General features: G+C 44.3%; 1 protein-coding gene across 1 annotated transcript in view; it reads right to left on the bottom strand.

Annotated features, from left to right (window-relative positions):
- Window positions 1-10193, bottom strand: part of LOC110531623 (large neutral amino acids transporter small subunit 2) — a 28918-nt gene extending 18725 nt beyond the window's left edge. The window contains exons 1-3 of the mRNA XM_036987455.2: window positions 8847-10193; window positions 2763-2967; window positions 1325-1476 (exon numbers count right to left, since the gene is read on the bottom strand). Coding sequence (XP_036843350.1) covers window positions 1325-1476; window positions 2763-2967; window positions 8847-8982 — 493 coding nt within the window. The 5' untranslated portion in view covers window positions 8983-10193. The remainder of the gene's footprint in view (window positions 1-1324; window positions 1477-2762; window positions 2968-8846) is intronic.
- Between the last annotated feature and the right edge of the window lie 6279 nt (window positions 10194-16472).

Genomic DNA, 16472 nt, shown 5'->3' with positions numbered 1-16472 from the left:
AGAGAGAGAGAGAGATAGCGAGAGAGATGAAGAGCGAGAGAGCGAGAGAGATGAAGAGAGAGAGAGAGAGCGAGAGAGAGAGAGATGAATAGAGAGAGACAGAGAGAGAGAGATGAATAGAGAGAGAGAGAGAGAGAGATGAATAGAGAGAGAGATGGAGAGAGATGAAGAGAGAGAGAGATGGAGAGAGAGAGAGATGAAGAGTGAGACAGAGTTAGAGAGAGAGAGATGAATAGAGAGAGACAGAGAGAGAGAGATGGAGAGAGAGAGAGATGAATAGAGAGAGAGATGGAGAGAGACGAAGAGAGAGAGAGAGATGAAGAGAGAGAGAGCGAGAGATGGAGAGAGAGAAAGAGCTAGAGAGAGAGAGATGAATAGAGAGAGAGAGCGAGATGGAGAGAGAGAGAGATGAATAGAGAGAGAGAGAGAGATTAAGAGAGAGAGAGCGAGAGATGGAGAGAGAGACAGTGCTAGAGAGAGAGATGAATAGAGAGAGAGAGCGAGAGAGAGAGAGATGAATAGAGAGAGAGAGCAAGATGGAGAGAGAGACAGAGCTAGAGAGAGAGATGGCGAGAGAGAGATGAATAGAGAGAGAGAGCGAGAGAGATGAAGAGAGAGAGAGCGAGAGATGGAGAGAGAGATGAAGAGAGAAAGTGTGTGTGAAGGGTGAGTGAACCAGAAAGAGACCCAGGTTAAATTCAACCTCACAAAGTTGTTCCCCACTATTTGCCCTCCTTCACTCTCCTTCACAGATCTGACATGATTGAATAAGTGAAAGCAATACAGCGTAGATGTAGCTACTGCTTGCACCGATTCCAGTTTTCTCAGATCTGTGAAGGAACAATCTGTTAATGTTTTACTCCTCTCTCTTTTGCATGTCCATTCCCCGCCCTTTCCACTCTTCCTGCACGAAGAGGCTCTACTACTACACCAACACAACAGAATCTTATGGGTTTCCTACAAACAAAAAATCTCTGGCATGCAGAGAGTTGACAAAACACAGAGTAGAGAACAAACCAATCTAAGTTGTCCAAGTAAGGCTAAAATAGTTTTAAAGACTTGCAGTAATTGTAGCATAGAATTGCATTATCATTGCATAGCTAAACATGGGAAAAAAACATATTTAAAAAAACTATCTCTCTTTCCCTCTTGTTTCTATCTTTCTCTCTCTCTCTCTCTGTCACTCTATCTCCCTCTGTCACTCTCTCTCCCTCTCTGTCACTCTCTCTCTCTCTCTGTCACTCTCTCACATTCAATCCATTCAACTTTTCAACACCCCCCCCCCCCCCCCCCCCCCCCTCCCTCCAGGGTACAGGGTACTCACGTAGGCAGACGCCGGCCAGCAGGCGCAGTCCGTTCTCCGGGGGGAAGCAGGTTGGGAAGAGGGGCTGTAGGACGTAGTTGGAGAAGGTGAGGGCGATCACCGCCTGGTTGGTGGGGTAGATCACCAGCACTGCGATCCACAGACGCAGGAACCTAGAGGAGGAGGAGGGAGGAAGGGAGGAAGGGAGGGAGGAAGAGAGATGGAGGGAGAGGAGAGGAAGGGGTAAATTAGGGTTATGAACAGCATGTAGACACTGCGCGCACACACACACACACACACACACACACACACACACACACACCCTCAGATAGTGTGTTTAAAACATAGTAGGACTGGATAACAATGTATTATATAAATCATGAAGGGGCAGAGCTACTCTTAGAGGGATAGAGGTCACTCACTCACTCACTCACTCAGAGAGTGGATGTGTGTGTGTGTGTTAAGGAGGGGGCAGCGATATTTATCTGACTAGAGGAGGAGACCACATCAGAATATGGTTTTTCCCAAAATTCTCCACCAGCGTCATTATGCTTCGCTGCGTTCCCCATGTTAGCCAAGCTGTTACTCACAAAAACAGTGTGTGTGTGTGTGTGCATGCGTGTGTGTGTGAGCCGGTGTTGAGCCAGAGTGTGTCTATGTGTGTGTTAACAAAATGTTCACAAGGCAATACGTGTGCAAGATTAAAGAAAAGCTCCAAAGCTGAGCCCTCAGTTTAGGAATTGATTTGCTAACTATGTGTGATAGTACATCATCAGGACTGAGTGTCAGCACCACCATGGCTAGTACTGGAATGCCTGGCCTGACACCCCCACACCAATTGAATGGGCACATCCACAAACACCTATGGAGAGACTCTGCGGAAGAGTCCACCCCCACCACCCGGCAACGCAGGGGTGTCGTTATCAACAACCTTGTTTCTGCTGTACCCTCCTACTCCTACACAGTACACCATCAAAACAAACACTCCTTGATCGTAACTTGGTATCACAGAGAGAAGGAAACAGTATGTGCCCCGAAGAACTTCAAACCTAAACATCTGAGGCATCTGGAGGAAACCGTACGAGACCCATTCTAACATACTAGACAAAGCCTTCAAACAGAGAATATCAGTTAGTTCTGGGTAAAAGTTAGTTTCATTGTAAACCTCTCATTGATCTACTGACGGGACACTAACAATAGTCTGAGGTGTTTTGGTCTGGGTGGATTCCTCTCTGAAAATACTCTGATACAAAATGGATCCAGACTGTTACAACACAAGATCTGTGTGTGTTAACCGTCTGGGCGAACACTACAAAACACATTAATCAATGTGGACAAAGGATTGGTGATATGTCCTGGGCAGAGGATACCAGAGAGGATAAGAATGAGTGAGTGAGTTAGATCAGTGACTACAGTCGTGGGTCAAAGGTCACCAAGCACCATAGATCCAGCCACTCACCCTGCCAGTCCTCCGAAGATGTCCTTGACGTATGCGTAGTCTCCCCCTGACTTGGGGATGGTGACACCCAGCTCGGCGTAGCACAGCGCCCCGATGGCCGTGATGATGCCGGTGACGATCCACACGATCAGCGCCAGACCCACCGAACTGGCGTTCTCCATCACACCCTTAGGGCTGACGAAGATGCCCGACCCGATGATGTTACCTAGGATAGAGAGAAGAAGAGGGGACTGTTATTGAAGTGACACCAACAGTTATTTGAGGTACCAAGGAGAAGGGAGAGGGGGGGTGGGGGGTTACTAGCGTGACATCAGTGTTATTCACAGGCAGGAAGAGCTGAAGGGGGATGGAGACATTAGGGTGAGAGAACATCAGTTCCACCATCTAATAACGATGGGAGAAGGGAACGTTATCGACGTGACACCAGCATTCGTCACAGGTTTGCAATCAGGAGATCAATTGGGGGGAACAGAGTGGAAGCAAAGGAGGCAGTTTAAAGAGGGATTCTAAACCATTTGTGTAACAAAAGCACCGTTCAGAATCCCTCTTCCAATCATGAGCTCTATACCTCTGAGAGACAACACCGTGTTACCATACCCAGGGGAGGAGGAAGTTCTGACACAGATGTTCCATTAACACATCTGATTGCTCAGCCTTTTAGCAGATTTCCTAGAGAAGAGAAGGAGGGCAAAAACGGAGGGAGACAAACAGAATGTTGGGATTTAAAGAGTGGTGTAGTGAACAATGGATGACAGAGGGAAAAGGTGAGGACGAAGGAGACAGATAAAGTAGAAGAAAGAGAGAGAGAGAGAGAGACACACACAAAGAGAGAGGAGAGAATTTAATTTTAACAGCAGTGAGCAGCCAGCCAGCCAGAGTGGAAACACAATGTGCTGAGTTAGCACTGAGAATGAGAAGACACAGAGAGAGAGAGAGAGAGAGAGAGAGAGAGAGAGAAAGGGGGAGAGGTGTGTGTGTGTGTGTGTGTGTGTGTGTGTGTGTGTGTGTGTGTGTGTGTGTGTGTGTGTGTGTGTGTGTGTGTGTGTGTGTACTAAGGAGGCCCCTACACTACATCGGAACAATGCCCTGACAGCCTATATAAGCATCAGACTGGCAGTCAGTTTATAGAGCTAGGAAACATGAAAGAGTCTGTGTGTGTGTGTGTGTGTTAGGTTAGACTTGGTTTAGATGACAGGTTAACTACTCACACCCCATCAGAGATCTGAAGAAGCAGTAGGGGTCAGAGGTCAGGGGTTGAGAATCAGATTCAGCTGACTGATTGGCTCATAAACCTTGACAGCGAATAGCACGCCAGGGCTAAAGATTGTATGTTAGAACTTGCAGAGTCAGAGTTGACTGAGGAGAATACACAGTACAAAAGCCAAAGGTATTGATATAGACTTTTGGAATAGGGTTTGGTGTGTGTGTGTGTTCTCTTTTACTTCAACATTCCTCTACAGGTAAGACAAGGCTTCAGTTCAGCAACTCTGTGACCCTTGGATGGTGAGACAATGAGAGAGCAATGGGTTAGGTTATAGGGTGACTGGTGAGACAATGAGAGGGGACTGGGTTAGGTTATAGGGTGACTGGTGAGACAATGAGAGGGGGCTGGGTTAGGTTATAGGGTGACTGGTGAGACAATGAGAGGGGACTGGGTTAGGTTATAGGGTGACTGGTGAGACAATGAGAGGGGACTGGGTTAGGTTATAGGGTGACTGGTGGGACAATGAGAGGGGACTGGGTTAGGTTATCGGGTGACTGGTGAGACAATGAGAGAGGACTGGGTTAGGTTATAGGGTGACTGGTGAGACAATGAGAGAGCACTGGGTTAGGTTATAGGGTGACTGGTGAGACAATGAGAGGGGACTGGGTTAGGTTATAGGGTGACTGGTGAGACAATGAGAGGGGGCAGGGTTAGGTTATAGGGTGACTGGTGAGACAATGAGAGGGGACTGGGTTAGGTTATAGGGTGACTGGTGAGACAATGAGAGGGGGCTGGGTTAGGTTATAGGGTGACTGGTGGGACAATGAGAGGGGACTGGGTTAGGTTATAGGGTGACTGGTGAGACAATGAGAGGGGGCTGGGTTAGGTTATAGGGTGACTGGTGAGACAATGAGAGGGGACTGGGTTAGGTTATAGGGTGACTGGTGAGACAATGAGAGGGGACTGGGTTAGGTTATAGGGTGACTGGTGGGACAATGAGAGGGGACTGGGTTAGGTTATAGGGTGACTGGTGAGACAATGAGAGGGGACTGGGTTAGGTTATAGGGTGACTGGTGAGACAATGAGAGAGCACTGGGTTAGGTTATAGGGTGACTGGTGAGACAATGAGAGGGGACTGGGTTAGGTTATAGGGTGACTGTTGAGACAATGAGAGGGGACTGGGTTAGGTTATAGGGTGACTGGTGAGACAATGAGAGGGGACTGGGTTAGGTTATAGGGTGACTGGTGAGACAATGAGAGGGGACTGGGTTAGGTTATAGGGTGACTGGTGAGACAATGAGAGGGGACTGGGTTAGGTTATAGGGTGACTGGTGAGACAATGAGAGGGGACTGGGTTAGGTTATAGGGTGACTGGTGAGGCAATGAGAGGGGACTGGGTTAGGTTATAGGGTGACTGGTGGGACAATGAGAGGGGACTGGGTTAGGTTATAGAGTGACTGGTGAGACAATGAGAGGGAGCTGGGTTAGGTTATAGGGTGACTGGTGAGACAATGAGAGGGGACTGGGTTAGGTTATAGGGTGACTGGTGGGACAATGAGAGGGGACTGGGTTAGGTTATAGGGTGACTGGTGGGACAATGAGAGGGGACTGGGTTAGGTTATAGGGTGACTGGTGAGACAATGAGAGGGGGCTGGGTTAGGTTATAGGGTGACTGGTGGGACAATGAGAGGGGACTGGTAGGATTGGTGTAGTCATTGGCAGGTGGTAGTTTCCACCATTGTTCACGCCATGAAGGGGAGTTTGCATCCACACACTTTGAGAGAATGGTGGAGAATTGAGAATGAAACCTAAAGGTCTCTGTAAGCACTAGAACAAGTAAGAACCAAACCCAGCATGTGTAATCTGCAGGAGAATGTACACTAAAACATCACTGGCCTCAAACAATACTGGTAGGCCTACAGCTCAGACAAAGCTGTTCATGTCATGTGCTAGGCTTACTTACTCAGACAAAGGCTGCGTCCCAATTGGCACCCTATTCCCCAACACAGTGCCCTACTTTATAGGGAATAGGGTGACAATTTGAGACGCAGACATTGCTTACATCAGCCTTATGATCCCCTTTCATGAACAATGTGCTGTGTAGTGTGTCCCAGTCTACTGCCCCCTTACCAGAGGCAGGGCCCTTGACCAGAGCTCCCAAGCTCCAAGCTGTGATGAACTGACAAGCATCCCAGAACAACACAGACAGATGAACACTGAGCACAGATGTAATGTGCAAAAGGCTCTCCGAGACCTACACTAATGGTTAAGGTTAGGAAGCTGATCCTAGATCTGTACCATGGGGACTTCAAGCCAGAGAGTAGCGCTACAGCTGTGAGCAGGTTCTGTGGTATTACAAAGACCAGGGAGATTAGCGCATTTTCACTTCCTCCCTGTCCCTAAAGCCCTCTACAAACTGCCCAGCTGAGGCAACCTGCTGCTTGGACACTGTCCAGAAGCTCTCAAAGAACACACACACACACACACACACACACACACACACACACACACACACTGACGCTAAGACACACACACCTCAGAGAGCGCTGCCAATTAGCACTTATCATTACAGCAGTGCCCAGCTTTGAGTTTAATGGGCCCAGAGTAAAAGAGGTGAAGAATGAAGAATTAAATAATGTTAGAAGGAATGAAAAGGGGGAGGTGAAGAATGTGGTGAGCTGCTGCAATCCCCATCATCCACCCACCTGACTGACACTCCTACCTGCTGACTCTGATTAGGCCACCTTCCCCTCCTCACCCCCCTCAGCCCCCCCCCCCTCACCCAGAAGGGGGTGAAGGTGGACTCACAATAGATCTGACTGACTGTACCTTTAGCTCATAACCCCCCCCCCCCCCCCCCCCCGCGCCCTCAGTCCCCTTCAAGGGAACAGAGAACAAAGGCTGAGGGAAGAGTTGGAACATGGCAGTTTGAGTTCAGTCATCTGACGATAAGGCCTCTCACGTGAGATAAGAGGAGAGATCAGGGTTGTGTTCATTTGGCATAGAACGGAAGAAAACATTCAAACAGGGAGGGACAGTACCTAAACTTATGCCATAAGAAATGTTTGTTTTCGTCTTCTGTTGCAAACCATTTTGCTTTGGTGTGCATTAATGAATATGGCCCAGATGTGTTTGTGAAAGAGTGACCTTACTGTAGACTAGAGTGTCATCATGACATGTAGGCTACTATGGTAATCATTGGCTTGCTCTTTTAAACTTTCATGATAGGGGTTAAATGATGTGGGTTAAACTGTTAATGATATTTGGAAGATGAAGAACCTATGGACTGGGTGGGAGCAATTCACACCTCTAGTCTCTTCACTCTTTTGCATTTAAAAACAACAAGGGCTGTGACCCAAGTGGCACCATATCCCCTATATAGTGCACCACTTTGGGCCATGGCCCATAGAGCTCTGGTCAAAAGTAATGCACTTTAATTAAGAATAGGGTGCCATTTTAGTTTTGAACCGTTCTGTTTTAATGACGGCGATGTCTAGTATTTATGTTGGAGATGAATGAATGATATTTGAATGGTGGAGAGTCTATGGGGCAGAAGTCAGGACATAGGGGCTCTCTTCATACAGGTTCATTCAATAGAGCTCAAAGGAGAGGTCTACCATGGGCCTTCCCTTCAATATCTGCTTCATTTTCTGTTAGCTGTGACCCCCTCCACCTCTCGCTCTCTCTCTATCTCTTTTTTCTCTCTCTCTCTCTCTTCTCTCTCTCTCTCTTTTTCTCTCTCCCTCCCCCCCACCCCTCTCTCTCTCTCTCCCCCTCTCTCTCGCTCTCTCTCTCTCTCTACCCCCAACTCTGTCTCTAAACAGAAAGGACCCTGGGACTATCCAGTCAGTTCAGTTACCATGGAAACCTGTCAGTGAGTGAGTCATCTCCCTCAAGGTTGAAAGACCAGAGACCAGAGACCACCCCACTGATTCACCTGGACCTCACAACAACAAATCCCTTGTCTGTGTATCGATTTACACGCCTCAAATGATTTGCATTGTGCTCATAAATTCCTCTGTGCGCGCCTACCTTTCTCAACTGGTGCATACACAAGCTCCTCGTAAAAAAAAAAGTCAGGCCCTGATGTGTTTGAATATCGGGAGGATCACTTTCACTAAGCATAAACTACATCAGATGGCTCTGATCATAAGTATTGGTAAACAGATTTACAAGTGATATAAGCCTAGTTCGGTGGTTACATGGGTTTTCACTTTCTAATGGTAATGGTGGTGTAATTACTTGGAACTACAAAGAAATTGTAAATGTGAAAAAGTGTTGCTTTTTCTTGAAATTACAGCTCAGAGCTCAGACATCTTAATTTACAGCAATGATGGAGATAATGTCCTGACCGTTTCAGTTTGGGCCGAAGATTAAAGAGATGATCAAAGTGTTGCTGATTAACTGACTAATGAACTCACAGCGAGATAGAGAACGAATTGAATTGAATGACTGGTAACTGCTGAAGTGATGCAATAGCCATCAACGATAATTAGCCGACATTAGAATATGTTTAAAATGATCCACTAATAAGGTCCCATTTTGAGTAAGTAGGAGAGCGACCTTATGCTACCCAAACCAAATCTTATTCATAATGTTTATGACATACTTAAAAGCAGCTCTCAGCTACTCTGAGCAGTGGTCAGTCCAATTCACTCTCATAGCACTGGTTTTCCAACTAGTTATGCACGAACGCACACACACACACACACACACACTTTCTCTGAGTCAGTGTACCTAAAGCTCAGGTGGGTCACAGTAGGCTATTATTCAAAATTAACTACGCCTATTAATAACGTATTCGCAAACCAGCCTTTGCAAATACGCATGAACATTATTAGAGACATTATCCTATCCAATGTTTGATTTTTGACACTTACCAACAATAATTCCGCAGGCGCTCACAAGGCCGATCTCTTTCTTCAGAGCCACCCCTCCTGACTCCTTCCCGGACTCGGAGACAGCATCCCCGCCAGACGCGGCTGCGCTGCCCCGTTGCCTTGGTCCGTTCGTCATTTTGGTGATAGAGTTGTTCAGTCCTCGCTGTGACACTTGCTGCTGCAGCTGTGCCTGTGGTCGCTCTAAATTGATAGCTAAAGAGCACTTGGACGTGCGCTTCGGTAAGACCACACAGCACACTTCACAGCACTTCGCCCAAAAGTGTCGAAGATGAGTAGATACAAGTAATTGTTTACTTGTTGCAGTATTCTGGTGTAGCCTATTCAACACCTCGCGAATCGAATCGAGCCTTCAGATGTTATGGGCAACGCACTGCCGCAAATAGTTAATTTATATAACAATAAATCAGTGCAGTTACACGTCATGTAAACTTGTTTTTAAACCTGTATTCTCATGTTGTCCAGAATACCAATGTATTTGCTGTTAGAATGTTGCACTGGCGCACTACCTGAGCGCTAAGGAAATTGCAACAAGTTCGCCTACCTAATCAGTTGATAAAATACGAAAAATGCCTAGTTTGCACTGCGGGCAACGACAACAAAAACATGAGATAACAGCTTTTTATCTCGTATTGACCGTTATTAACGCGACTGTCTAATTTGAGTAACAAAGTTGTGATATTTCACAGTTAATCTATTTTAATTGTTAGACATATGACAAAAAAAAAACGTATTGTTGAAAATATATAACCAAATAAGTAACAGGTATTCAATAGTCCATTTAGTGAACAAGAATGGCGTATTCCAGTGACATACTGCGAAAGAACCCTTCTGTCACAAAATATTCGTTTCGAAACAAAACTAAAACGTCTTTCACTGCTTCCTTGACTACAGGTGAGAGCTCCAGAGACCCGACTCAGAGCATCCCTTTACGCACCATTAAAACTGGTTGAAAAACACACAACTGTGTCTCCCACCCAAAAACTGAACCTGAAAATGTCCTTTCTGGTCTTCAGGTCTTCAGCGGTATCCTTGCAGCTTGGTTTGACTAAACAATGAGCAAGATATTGGGTAAATATACATGTCCCCTTCATATTATGAGTACAGTAGGACCGCCCCTTTCCACACTAGCCCCTCCTCTTCTCACCACCAGGCTTCAGTTCAGCCTGTATACCCTTCCCCTCCTCCCCATATTCAAGTAATCAGCTTTTCCTCAACCCCCCTCTGCTCCATACAGTACGACCCGAAGAAAACACCACACAAACATAGTGGAATACTGCACAAACTCTCTCTCCACCTTTCTCTCTCTCTCCCCCTTCTTTCTCTCTTTCTCTCTCTCACTCACACCTGACCCTAAATGTAGCACGTTCACTTGCACCTCTAGTGTTTGCTGGTGGTGTAGTAGCTATACCATTAGCCTACATACATACAGTGCCTTCAGAAAGTATTCAGACCCCTTGACTTTTTCCACATTTTGTTATGCTACAGCTTTTTTTTTAAATTGATTAAATTGTTTCTCCCCCCTCATCAATCTACACTGAAAATCCCAAAACGAAGAAGCAAAAACATTTTTATTTATTTAATTTAGCTCATTTATAAAAATATAAAAAAACAGAAAATATCACATTTACATAAGTATTCAGACCCTTTACCCAGTACTTTGTTGAAGCACTTTTGTCAGAGATTACAGCATCTATTCTTATTGGGTATGATGCTACAAGCTTGGCACACCTTTATTCGGTAAGTTTCTCCCATTCTTCTCTGCAGATTCTCTCAAGCTCTGTCAGGTTGGATCGGGAGTGTTGCTGCACAGCTGTTTTTCAGGTCCCTCCAGAGATGTTTGATCGGGTTCAAGTTTGGGCTCTGGCTGGGCCACTCAAGGACATTCAGAGACTTGTCCCGAAGCCACTCCTGCGTTGTCTTGATTGTGTGCTTAGGGTCGTTGTCCTGTTGGAAGGTGAGTCTCATAGAAAAGGGTCTGATTACTTATGTAAATAAGGTATTACTGTATTTTTATTTTTAATAAATGTGCAAAAATGACTATAAGTCTGTTTTTGCTTTGACATTATGGGGTATTGTGTGTAGATTGCTGAGGATGTTTTTTTATTTAATACATTTGAGAATAAGTCTGTAACGTAACAAAATGTGGAAAAAGTCCAGGGGTCTGAATCATTTCCCAAGGCACTGTATGTAACGTAGGGTGGAGAGAGTGCATTTCTCTGACTTCCCCTATGACAACCTTGTTGGCATTGCACACAGACCATACACACCACATACACAATGCACACACACCACACACACCACACACCATGCACACTGTGTATGCAAATGTGTCTCTAGCAGGTCTCTTGGGTTTGGCTGATATGCTACTCTCTTGCTGCTATCCTTGATTATCTGCTAAGAGTTTGTCTGAGTGTGTGTGTGTGTGTGTGTGTGTGTGTGTGTGTGTGTGTGTGTGTGTGTGTGTGTGTGTGTGTGTGTGTGTGTGTGTGTGTGTGTGTGTGTGTGTGTGTGTGTAAATCAGGTGTTTATTTACTGGCCAGCTGTCTTTCAAGATGTATAGCCGAATCATAGCAGGTGTCTAAGGCCTTGAGACTGTGTACATCGAGAGCCTCACCTCTGCTATAATGGACATGATTGATGTTTGATAGTGGTGAGATGCTGTAACAGAGTCTAAAGTCTAGCCATAGCACCAGACTTTAGTGTCCAGCTGGTTGGTTCTGGACGGGTTATTGCTGAGATAGGCTTGCTTCGACCAGATTATCCAACTCCTATTCCTAACCATAACCATTAGGCCGATCTACAAATATCTGACCCTGGATCTGTGGTTAGGAAACTCTCTGACACAGAGCTGTTCATTGTTTCTGAGTGGCCCAGTAACCTGCTTCCCTAGTCATGCCCAGTGTGCGTGCCAGTATGTACGTGTGTGTGTGTGTGTGTGTGTGTGTGTGTGTGTGTGTCAGCATGTGAGGTCTAAGTAAAGAGAGATCCTCTTCTCTACTCGCCACTGCGTTAATGGCCTCAATGCCTGACCATTGTCATTGTGCGTGTTTCTGTGTCACTGTGTGTGTGTGTGTGTGTTTGTATGTGTGTCATTGTGTGTGTGTGTCAGTGTGTGTTCACTGTGAATAACACCCACTAGGTAATATAGTGCACTATAAAAAAAATAAAAAATCAGAACACTATATAGGGAATAGGGTGCCATTTGGGACACAGCTGGTACTGAAGGCTATTTTGAGAAATCATTAGTTGAGGTAATGCAACTCGTGTTTTCTTTGTTCCAATGAGTGCTTAGCGCACTAGTGATGAAAGCCGAAAATGTGATTCTGTGTGTTAAGACTGCAGTGATGAGCTAAACCAGCTTTGTCATTTTAATTTGATAGGGTTTCGTCATGACATGTTCAATAAGACTCCCAGACAGTAAAGTAGCACAACTTAACATGCTACCAGGTCACACCATGGAGTGCAGAAGGTTGTCTTTTAGATTATTTATTTTTAAGAAGGTGTTCCTAAAGTTCCTAAAGTTCATTTCTATTGGTGTGGGAGTTTAAACATTCATCAGAAATTATGAGAAGCTTTTCTGGTTGCTCTGAAATCAGTTAAGATTGTCAGGAAATGATCGATACCATGCATTTCCTTATTTGAATAGACTTACAATAAGTTTCTCTGGATGACAGCGTCTTCTAATGACTACGTCATTCATTGCTTTACTATTCCACTGGTAGTACGTGATAACTCTTGATCAGGTTTGAGAGTGAAACCCAGGGAACATTTTGTTTGTCCTGTTTGCAGTGATTGATTAAATCATACTGACTCTAACTGCCTTTTGTCTGGAGTGGCACATAGATTTTTTTAATGAACATTTATTTAAACTAGGCAAGTTGGTTGAGAACAAACTCTTATTTACAGTGACGGCCTACCAAAAGGCAAAAGACCTCCTGCGGGGACGGGGGCTGGGATTAAAAATACAAAATAATACATATAACATATAAATATAGGACTTTGATAGTAGACTAAATGAATGACCACACGTGATTAGACAAGTGATACAATTGGGGAAAGGGTGAATAGCACTTAATAAATCAATAAATTGATCAAATCGTTTTATAAAGCCCTTTTAACATCACACAGTGCTTTTTATGATAATCACTGATGCTTCTAAGTGTACTGTGTTAATCGAATGGACAGTAATCTTAATAGCCTATGTGTGTGTACTAATGCGTCTTCTAATCTCATCTGTGTAGAGACAATAGACAGTGAGCTAGACTAGAGAGTAGGCACAGTGTGTTCCTTCTGTTCTTGATCATTGGGACAGAGCAGTGAGCAGGTTCAGAAAGATCTGTCTGTTTGCAGAGTGGCTTGTTGGCACACATAATAGACCTGAGGTAGAGACAGGCCCCTGTGTGCAGATGCTGGGGTGTGTGTGTGTGCGTGCGTATGTGTGTGTATGGCTGGATGGCTTTGTTTGATCTGACCACTGGACCGTTAGGGCAACAAGATAAGGACAGACAATGCCTGCTTACACCCAGGAGAGGGATAGAGAGGGATAGAGAGAGAGACAGAGAGGGACAGAGAGAGACAGATAGGGACAGATATAGAGAGAGGGATATAGAGAGAGGCATAGAGAGAGAAAGACAGAGAGAGAGGGATAGAGAGAGAGGGACAGAGAGAGAGAGAGAGAGATAGAGGGATAGAGATAGAGAGAGAGAGAGAGAGAGAGGGATAGAGGGAGAGGGATAGAGAGAGAGTGATAGAGAGAGAGAGACAGAGAGAGAAATGGAAACAACCAGACATTCACAGCCCAGTAAGCTGTACAACATCAGAAATTCATGCAGATGGGCCCAAATCAGCACAGAAGAATAACAGAAAGCAACCTGTAACCAAAATATCCAAACACACTTAGATAACTTTCTGGATACCACATTCACTCACAGTAAAGAAGGCCTCAATCTAGCCGTACAAAACATCAACTATATATTCAGGCAAACGTCAAAAGAAGCACAATTGAAATGGATAAAAAACAAAACAAAAAGATCACAGATGACAACTGGTTTGATGCAGATTGTAAAATTATAAGGACAAAACTTAGAACACTATCCAACCAAAAGCACAGATACTTTAAAACTCTAAATGTACACTCAGAACCAAAAAAGCACAGTACAACAGCAAGCAGCTGACACTAATTGAGGAGTCCATAAACACAAACGACTTCTGACAAAATTGGAAAAAACGGAAAAAAATCGAAACAAAAGGAATTAGCGATACAAAATGGTGACATGTGGACAACCCATTTTAAAACACTCTACAACACCGTTCAAATTGACACAAACGCAGAACAACGCCAAATTCATGAGAAGTTGAATGGATTAGAAAAAGCCATAAAGGACAATCAAAATCCATTGGACTCCCCAATTACTGACCAGGAGCTCTATAAGAAACTTCAGGCTCTCAAATTTAAAAAAGCATGCGGACCTGATTGCATCCTAAATGAGATGCTCAAACTCACTAGTGCAAAATTTCAATTGGCTATATTAAAACAGTTTAATTTGATCCTGAGTGTAGGTTATTTCCCTGACATCTGGAATCAAGGACTCATAACCCCAATCTTTAAAAACTGAGACAAATTTGACCCTAACAATTACAGAGGCATTTGTGTGAACAGTAACCTGGGGAATGTTTTCTGTAGTATATAAATGTAAGAGTTCTAAACTTCCTTAATAAGCACAATGTCTTGAGTAAAAGTGTAATTGAATTTATACCAAAACATTGCACAACTGATCATATTTACACCCTACACACCCTGATAGATAAACATGTCCACAAAAATATACGCTTGCTTTATCGACTTCCAAAAAGCATTTGATTCTATTTGGCATACAGGACTGTTCTATAAAGTTATTGAAAGTGGTGTAGGGGGTAAAACATATGACATAATAATTAAATCAATGTATACTGGCAATACGTGCAGCATTAAAATTGGCAAGAAAATAACAGGATTCTTTAACCAGGGGCGGAGCCTTCGCCAGGGTTGCAATCTGAGCCCTGCACTCTTCAATATTTACATAAACGAATTGGCCACTATTCTAGAAAAATCCTCAGCCCCTGGTGTTAGTCTCCACAATTCAGAAGTTAATTGCCTACTCTTCGCAGATTACCTATGCCTGCTGTCACCCACAGCACATGGCCTACAGCAGAGCCTGGACCTGCTAGAGCAGTACTACCAGACCTGGGCCCTGGCAGTAAACCCCAAAAAGACAAAAATAATCATTTTCCAGAGAAGATCCAGATCTCAGGGAATTAGACTAAAGTTCTCAATTGGTACAAAATATATAGAGTACTGCACACACCACAATTACTTAGGTTTAAAAATAAGCTCAACTGGACACCTTAATGAGGCAGTGAATGAACTGAGAGAGAAAGCACGCAGGGCATTCTACGCCATTAAAAAGCAAATTCAAATTGAAATACCTATTCAAATATGGCTAAAACTAATTGAATATGTCATTGAACCAATTGCACTTTATGGCAGCGAGGTGTGGGGTCCACTTGCAAAACAAGATTTCATCAAATGGGACAAACACCCCATTGAAACCGTGCATGAGGAGTTCTGTAAGATTATCCTACATGTCCAGATGAAAACTACAAACAATGCATGCAGGGCAGAATTAGGCCAATATCCACTAATAATAACACTCTTTTTTGAGCAATTAAGTTTTGGAAATATCTAAAATACAGTGACCCCCTCTCATATCATTACCAAGCCCTGCAATGCCAAGAGCTGAGCAAAGAAAAGAGTCCCCTCTTCCAGCTGGTCCTGGGGCTGAGTTCACAAACCTGTTCTGCTAACACACCTCAGAACCAGAACATCCAATCAATCAGTATAAACCAAATTACAACACAGTCAAAACAAAACCATATTCCTTATTGGGAAACACAAGCACAAACACAAAGCAAAATGCAGTGCTATCTGGCCTTAAATCGACAGTACACTGTGGCTAAATATTTGACCATGGTTACTGATCAAAACCTGAGAAAAACCTTGACAAAGTACAGGCTAGTACAGGCTAGAGAGAGGCATAGAGAGAGTGGGATAGAGAGAGAGAGACAGAGAGACAGAGAGCGAGACAGAGACCCTTATTCAAGGTTTCAAAGACCTCTCTGATGAGAGTAGGCTACTCGTCCTGTTGGGGGAGGACGCAGAGAGCTGTGGGTTGGCAGCGCACTACATTGCTGCCTGCCATAAGTTGAGGGACAGTGTCTGACAGACCAACCAACCTGCACATGTACTCTACTGTATGCTTATTGTTATTGTTGAATGTATGGTTATTTTGACACTTGGTTATTGTTGTTACTGTTGTCCCGTTGACAATTTTGATTCTCATTTTTATTTTTATATTGTAAATATCCAAAATAAGCTTTGGCAATATGTACATTGTTTCGTCATGACAATAAAGAAAATTTAATTTAATTTAATTTAATTGAGAGAGGGATAGAGTGAGAGGGATAGAGAGAGAGGTAGAGAGAGAGGGATAGCGAGAGAGAGAGAGAGAGAGATAGAGAGAGAGAGGGGATAGAGAGAGAGGGATAGAGAGAGAGAGAGAGAGGGAT

This window comes from Oncorhynchus mykiss, chromosome 9 (assembly GCF_057628025.1).
Source record: "Oncorhynchus mykiss isolate SJ-2025 chromosome 9, ASM5762802v1, whole genome shotgun sequence".
Classification (NCBI taxonomy): Eukaryota; Metazoa; Chordata; class Actinopteri; order Salmoniformes; family Salmonidae; genus Oncorhynchus; species Oncorhynchus mykiss.
The sequence above is the reverse complement of the archived record's forward strand: the minus strand, read 5'-3'. Positions and strand labels throughout refer to the sequence as shown.